The 8,136-nt window shown below is 43.3% G+C and overlaps 1 protein-coding gene across 2 annotated transcripts in view; it reads left to right on the top strand.

The window, feature by feature from the left end:
* Window positions 1-291: 291 nt before the first annotated feature.
* The window catches only part of mdfi (MyoD family inhibitor), a 51,215-nt gene continuing 43,370 nt past the window's right edge, over window positions 292-8,136 (top strand). For both annotated transcript variants that reach the window (XM_051676195.1, XM_051676193.1), the window contains exons 1-2: window positions 292-729; window positions 1,392-1,532. In XM_051676195.1, the coding sequence (XP_051532155.1) occupies window positions 1,430-1,532 (103 nt within the window). In that variant the 5' untranslated portion in view covers window positions 292-729; window positions 1,392-1,429. The remainder of the gene's footprint in view (window positions 730-1,391; window positions 1,533-8,136) is intronic.

The raw sequence follows: 8,136 nt of genomic DNA, 5'->3' as shown, positions 1-8,136 counted from the left end.
GACTTTGTATGACATTAATTGATAAATGAAAGCTATTTATGGCATTATTTTTAAAGACATCCTCCCTGTGAAACACTTTTCTCAAGTACCTAAAACTTTTGCACAGTACTGTATATATATATATATATATATATATACATATTAATATTATTCATTATTCTGTTTACTGTTGACGTGATTTTGCATATGTTGTGGTCATGGACAGTGTAATAGTAGAGTGCAGTCATCTGTTGCGTGAAGGGAGTCAGTGTAATCAGCCCTATATGTCATTTCCTGTCGAAGACTCTCGAGCTGTCTGCGCGACTGCTGCCACTGCACGAGAGTCCTGAGCGAAAAGTGCGCGAGCTGAAAACACTGAGGAGCGACCGCAACAACTTTCATCATAACTGGAATTAAGAAAGGGAATTTAAGGGAAGAACTTTTCATAACAGTTCATATTAGTTTGTTTTTTAAATTCATATGGTTTACTGAGTTTTTGGGGGCTTTTAGAGTCTTTGAAGCCGAATATAAATCTCTTCATTTATTCGTCGCTAGATAAAAGTGTCGTGATAAATTAATAAATGAGGAACAGCCGGTGTCAACATTAATGCAAATAACAAAACAAATACATGAAGAGAGACATACATGAAGAGAAAGAAAAGACTTCCCCGCTGAACAAGTTAGTTTGTTTTGCGCGAGGACTACAAGATGTATCACTGAAACAACACTGATACAGAGTCACCGTTGCAGGTAAGACGTTTTAACACTTTTTTACTGTTTTTTAAGTTCTGCCTCGGGTGTTCTTATCAAGTAAATAGTGGACACGTTCAACAGGTTTGAGTGAGTTTCAGCAGGAGCGTGCAGAGACTCGCCTCAGACAAGCTACAGTCATGTTTTGTTCTGCACATTAATTGTGCAAGATTAAAATACTATTTGTAATGTATTTTGGCGTAAGTTTATGGTGTCTTTAAGTATAGGACTTTAGGATCACAAGTTAACTATAAGAATACTTATTCCACATAAGGTTTTTATTAAACAAACTCTTGAAATAGCGTGTTTACCACTGGAATGGTGTGGTCTAAACATCAAAATAGGTTATTTACTTAGCTAATAATGTAGTAAGTTAGTTTATGACTTGTATCCTATATTTGGACAAGACAGGTCTGATCTATTGTATCTTGGCAAACCAAATATTGATGGTTTTTGGCCATGTGCACTGATTTCTTTACTTCATTGGGCCATTTGAGTTTTTTCTTCTTTCGCCAAGCAATATTTCCCAAGACGCTAGTGTTTTTAAATGCTTTGGCCCACTGACATGAACTGAACAACAGCAGGAGAAAGGTATAGAGGTAACAAGGACAGCAGTGTGTTCACAGGCTTGATTCTTGTAATTAGCAGTGTGTCTTTTGTAGGATCATTTCTAGTCACCTGGCACCTGGCTCTAAAACAGATGTCCGAGGAAGAGCACAGCCACAGTGCCAGCCCGCCCAAACCTCAGGATGGAGTCCAACCAGACAGCCGGCCCCTGGAAGCCCTCCCCACCCCATGCCCAGGTACAGCAGGCAGCACCAGCTTCTGCTGAAGAATATACATTAGATGTCTGGATTTTACTTAAAAAAAAATGTTTCATCAGGGAACCTAAAAAATGTGCTTCGTGTAATGTCTAAATAAACCGTATTCTATTCAAGACACAAAACTATTATTTAATATGACTGAATCAACCTGACTGTGTTAGGTTACATCAGCGAAATTAATTTTAAAGGGTTACGTCAGCTATAAATAGCTATTTAAAGTAAACCTGCATGTTACCTTTTTTTTTGCAGTGTAGCATAACTTTTAATCAGTTGATCATTCCCACTCAATCACATAGCAAACAGTTACATAGATCTCGTACATGTGCCGATTAAACTACAGTTACATGAAAAGTATCCTGTGATATTCAAATTCGATTGGTTGGAAAACTGGTGGATATTTCTGAAGTCACTGATAGATGCCAAGTATCTACAAACAGTATCTTCACAAATAATGTGAGACACAGTTTTTCAGGTTTTTTGTCACTGTATCAAACACAGTCTGTGTTTCTGTTTTCAGTAACTGCACAGACTTTTATAGTTAAGAAGCAGTCAGTGCTATGCTGATTTCTGTGAAATGACTGAGAACGCTCTCACCCACACAAGAGAGCTTATCCAAGATCATAATGGTGAGGCCTTAGCTAATGAAATCTGAACATTGTAAGGTCAAAGATGATTATGGTTTAAATAAAAAATGACTCTTTTTAAGGAGCTGTCTTTTAAAATGACACACACTGTAAGTGCATGTATTAAGAGCTGTGGCTGGGTGAGCAAGAGACAGACACAGTGGGTGTGGCGTCAAGCCTCAGAGAGGCATTTATTGGAAATAATAATAAACATAAAATGTCCAAACATGGAGCAAATAGTGTCCAGGGGGAAACTGTGTCCAGAACAAAAGGGGATCTGAAACAAAAGGTAGACGCATCTAATTCGCGCCGAGGGTCCAAGGAGCGTGTCCGGTGACGCATCTACCTCAGCCGGACCCTCCCTGCTCTGATCCTGGGCCTGCGAGGATGCCAGTGTGTGCACACATGGAGAATAGAAGCCAGCTCCCCGAAAGAAGGTTCGCAATTTAGTTTTTATGGCAGCGTTGATGAGGCTCCATACAAATTCAGATGAGCCTTATCAAACTCCACCCCAACAAGGCTTATTAATTATGTGCCTCTGATCTTCTCCTACACAGCTCCCATCATGAGCCTGGCTGAAGGACGGCCCTAAGGGGTGGGGTGACGTTGACTAGAGGGAGGGGGGGTCGTTCCGCCACAGAGCAGACACTATTGTTTTTGTGTTTTGGCTTGTAAAAGTCTGCAAACAGGGCTCACAGTGCTAGTGAGGCTTTCTGTGGTTTGAAGAGTAATGCTTATACACTTGTTAGTGTACAGTTTAAAAGGTGGGAACACGGGCTGGGTATTGATGCAGATTTTCTGACTTAATTCGATTCCGATTCAAATTAAATGCTTAATTTGTATTATTTATGTACATTCATTTGTAGAACACAAAACGGTACTGTCACTTTAAGAATACCAGCAGTTCAGCGAGCATCACAGTAGTGTTTCAGTTGAGCACACATTAACGAGAGCTTAGTTTAGAGTGATACGAATTAATTGTTCATTTTTGGTTGTTTTTGATCAACAACTGACTAAAGAACAGAAGGGGTATTAAAATAGATATTATTAAACGTCAAAGAATCTCGTCTTTGAAAACACATTACATGGAACAAGCCAAATCTAACTCCTTTTTCACTGTACATCTAGAGCATTCTCCTTGGCGATCATGATTTCAAGCTCGATTACACTTCCTGTACCACCATCTAGCCTTCTGCACATGCATCAAGCACTAGGAAATGTGATCGTGACTAGAGACTGCAATGGCAAGATGTACAGTGAAAAAGGAGTTATATTTTGGTCTGTTCTTACCCAAAACCAACTGGATCTCTTCAGAAGACATGGATTAATCAACTAGATTCTTATGGAATACCTTTATGCTGTCTTTATCTCCTTTTTGGAGCTTCAGTGGCCTGGCCACCATTTATTTGCATTGTATGGACCTGCATTTCTGAGATATTCTTCTAAAAATCTTTGTTTGTGTTCTGCTGAAGAAAGAAAGTCAAACACATCTGGGATGGCATGAAAGTGAGTGAATGATGAGAGAATTTTCATTTTTGGGTGAACTATCCCTTTAATGTAGTAATGTAGTCACGTTAAATAATAATTAGAATTAGAGTAACATTTAATTTACTCTAGATGTTACCACATGAAGCCCATTTTTAGGTTATCTGACAAAACCTTTTTTTAAAGTGTACACTGAAAAAAACGTAAAATGTGCTTCATGTGGTAGCATCTAAATTAACTTTTCTTTATTAAATTCAAAATATTACTGAATTGAATGAAACTTGAATACATTAGGTTACACCAACAAAACAAATTTTATGGGTTAGATCAGGTAGAAATAGTTCCTTCAGGTAACAATTTCAGGTTACTTCTTTTCACACTATACATTTGGAATCATGCGTTGCAATAAGTGGGGTCCAGTGAGCTTTTGTTGCACATGTTATGGGCGGCCGCATTAAGAACAGGACTGACTCTCTCACAGATCGCTTGGGGGAGTCAGTTGGGCATTTCGAGGGTCCATCTGTCTGGTCTATCTGGGCATGAAGAGGGGGAATGGACCACTTGGGAACACCATTCATATTTGCCTTACTGTCCTACTTGTGAGGGTCAAAGTGCCAGATTAGTCATGGTGCTCAGTACAAAGGGCACTGCAGAATATGCATGTGTAGCCTGTTTGTGTGTCAGTCTTTGGTCTGGGGGCTTGTGAGTGTGTGTAAAAACAAGTGGCTTTGAGCACACCACCTCTGCAAACTACCGCAGTCCTCTTCACAGGAATCAGATCTGCAGGCAGAGGCCTCGTATTTACTGTGGGAGAGGGCAAGTCCTGGCTCAGTCCTACATTTGCCCAATACTGCAAACACCAGCGAGCGTGTTGATTCCTATGTAATTGTCGCAACCAGTGCACCATGGTAAGCCAGCCACAGTCAAAATTAGGCCACCAGGCATATGTGCGATCCGCCCAATAACCGCTAATTACATTTAGCTCTGAATTGTTCCTAAATATTTGAGGTTTTGCCTCAACATGAAGCACACTTATTTAGACTGCGAGGAATTCTCACCTCGCTGCATTTAGACTCTTTGCTTGAGTTGGACATCCTAATATTTGCATTTGTGATGCAACATTTACAAATAAACATTTACATTTTAAATTATGATATTTTTTCTTGTTGTAGTCTGTGCTGCTTAATTTTATTATGATTAGTTTACCCCAACAGGAATCTGATCTCAGATCTGGACTCACAGTCTAAAGTGATTTATGAAAACACAAGCTTGTATGAGGCCGCTTGATTACGAATATGGCGCTCATCCGAGGTTGAACACTGCCTGCATTGACTAGCCTCTTCAGTTTTTTGCCATAGTTCTGTGTTCTGGCCTGACTCACTGGATGATGAACCGGCATCCACACTAACTCCCTTACTCCAGTTCTGCTCTCCATAAAGTGCATGAATAACGTGGAAACAGAAGTGTTTTTCTTGAGTTCAGCAAGATTTAAGGTTATAGGCTTTTTTTGTGTGTGTAATTTGAAACTTTGACACAAATATTCTGATGAACTGCCAATATCTCTGGTTATGCTTAAATTGGTTTATGATTTGAGAGTGATGACGGAGTGCTCTATTTTTGTTTTTTAAGATTTTTGAATGTGTCCACAGATCATCATGGTTTAAACACAACATATTAAAGAATATTCAGTACAAGTTAAGATTAATCGACTGCATTTTTTTGATTACCAAATTTTGATGTTGATTACCAAAAAATAAATAAATTGTTTGTCCATCCTTCCATCAGTCACAGTCACCGTGTTTCCTAGGACTCTTATTCTGAAGTGGTTTTCCTCCTCTTACTACATTTCCCAGAATGCTCTGCCCTCATCACTGCCATCTGTTCCTCATCACAGCCATCTGTTCTCCATTCCCTCATCAGCACCTTTTGTATATATACCCTCTAGTTCAGTTCCATCCTGGTCAGTTCTTGTTCGTTGTTAGTAGTTACATGTGTTTATGTTAACTCAAACGACTGTCTGTTTTGTAACCCAAGTCATCGTCTTCTGTGTATCCTCGCCTTTTTGTCATTGTTAATTAAAGGATTGCTGCACGTGGATCCTGCTCTCTCACCTCCTCTATACAACATGTGACAGAAGAACTGACCAACTAAATGGATCTACCACCTGCAGTAAGGATTCTCCTCCTCGAGCTAGGGGACTGTCCAGTTGAGGATCATGTTCATGAGTTTCTCCAACTGGCGAATTCAGTGCACTATTCAGACCGCTCCCTGGTGATTTACTTCAGAGCTGGTCTGAATGGTCACTGGACGCTGGCCGACTACGTGGAGGTGGCTCCAGAACTCTGTGACTCACCCTTCACTGTGGGAAAGGAGGATGAGGACAACTGTTCCAAGCATTCCATGGCCCCTGTCTCCATGGTAACTCCTTTCCATACATTCCCCCTAAATATATTTTCGGGGGGGGGCTCACCGTCTCCAAGCTCCGGTGGTTGATCCCCTGCCGTGGAGTGACCACGGAGGTGACATTTCCCCTGTACGCTGGAACCCCGGGCCACAGCCAGCGCCCATGCCTGCCACGGTTAACGAGCCAGCGCTCATGCCTGCCACGGTTAACTGTAGCCCAGGCCTGTAGCCTCGACCATCCCAGAGCCCAGGCCTGTAGCCTCGACCATCCCAGAGCCCAGGCCTGTAGCCTCGACCATCCCAGAGCCCAGGCCTGTAGCCTCGACCATCCCAGAGCCCAGGCCTGTAGCCTCGACCGTCCCAGAGCCAAGGCCTGTAGCCCCGACCGTCCCTGTAACAATGCTCCCAGCTGTCCGGAAATGAATGAAAAGGACACCTTCTTCCCAGTCTAAGCCCGTGCGCACGACCACGGAGGTCGTTCCCCAGTCGCTGCCCGTGCGCTCGTCCACGGAGGTCGCTGCCCGTGCGCTCGTCCACGGAGGTCGCTGCCCGTGCGCTCGTCCACGGAGGTCGCTGCCCGTGCGCTCGTCCACGGAGGTCGCTGCCCGTGCGCTCGTCCACGGAGGTCGCTGCCCGTGCGCACGTCCACGGAGGTTGTTCCACAGTCGCTGCCCGTGCTCACGACCACGGAGGTTGTTACCCAGCCTTCCTCGTCCCTCGAGCCCCCCGCGGCTCCGCCTTCCATGGCTTCGCCCCTCGAGCCACCCGCGGCTCCAACTTCCTTGGCTCTGCCCCTCGAGCCTCCCACAGCTCCAACTTCCTTGGCTCCGCCTGCCTTCGTCGAGCCTTCCACGGCTCCGCCCTCTGAATCCTCCAGGACTTCACCATCAACCACAGAAACTCCACCTCCTACGCTTCAGCCTGCTTCACCACGGTCTCCACCTCCTAACCTTCCAAATTCTACTCAAGTTGCTCCACTTCCGGATTCGTCTATGTCTCCTCCGATGTCTCCACCTGACCCAGTCCCTGCCCTGAGGCCGCCTCCCAGGCCTCCTGACCCAGTCCCTGTCCTATGGTTACCTCCCTGGCCTCCTGATCAATCCCAGACTCCTCCCTGGCCACAGGATCGTCCGCCTATCCCTCCTGGACTCCATGGTCTTCTCCTGGATCCTTCCCAGTCACCTGTTTCCTCCTGCCCTCCTCCACCTTTCGGTGCCAAGGGTGGGGGGGGGGTTAGTAATGTCACAGTCACCGTGTTTCCTAGGACTCTTTCTTTCTTTTTTTTATTTTTTTTTTGTGGTTTTCGTCCTCTGTCTTCTGTTTCCCCCAGACTGCTTTTCTCAGAATGCTCTGCCCTCATCACTGCCATCTGTTCCTCATCACAGCCACCTGTTCTCCATTCCCTCATCAGCACCTTGTGTATATATACCCTCTAGTTCAGTTCCATCCTAGTCAGTTCTTGTTCGCTGTTAATAGTTACATGTGTTTGTTAACTGAAACGACTGTCTATTTTGTAACCCAAGTCATCGTCTTCTGTGTATCCTCGCCTTCTTGTCATTGTTAATTAAAGGATTGCTGCATGTGGATCCTGCTCTCTCACCTCATCCTTACAACACGTGACACCATCCAAGCAAAACTCTGGGCTACAGTGAGGCCCTTACAATTGAAGTGAATGGGGCCAATCCGTAAACGTTAAAATACTCAAAGTTTCAAAAGTATAGCCGCAAAACGTAAACAATATGTGTGTTAACATGAATTTAGTGTGATAACGTGTCCTGCTAACCTTTTCTGTGAAAAGTTTTTTTTTTTTTTTTTTTTTTTTTTTTACAACTTTGTTGCCATGATGGTGTAACAGTTAAACCCAAAAAAGACTGTTAAAACAATGATTTAAACAACTTTACAGCTCAAATAATACACTAGCTTTAACAGAAGAATTAATGTGTGTGCTTATATAAAATTATATGCTTCGCATTTCTGCCTTTAAAACCTCCAAAGATTGTCCCTATTCACTTCCATTGAAAGTACCTCACTGTACTCTTAATTGCTTTTCTTAAAGAAAAAAGAGGGACTTC

The sequence above is a fragment of the Myxocyprinus asiaticus genome, chromosome 37 (assembly GCF_019703515.2).
Source record: "Myxocyprinus asiaticus isolate MX2 ecotype Aquarium Trade chromosome 37, UBuf_Myxa_2, whole genome shotgun sequence".
NCBI classification, from domain to species: Eukaryota; Metazoa; Chordata; class Actinopteri; order Cypriniformes; family Catostomidae; genus Myxocyprinus; species Myxocyprinus asiaticus.
Note: the sequence above shows the minus strand (reverse complement) of the source record. Positions and strands in the feature narration are given on the sequence as shown.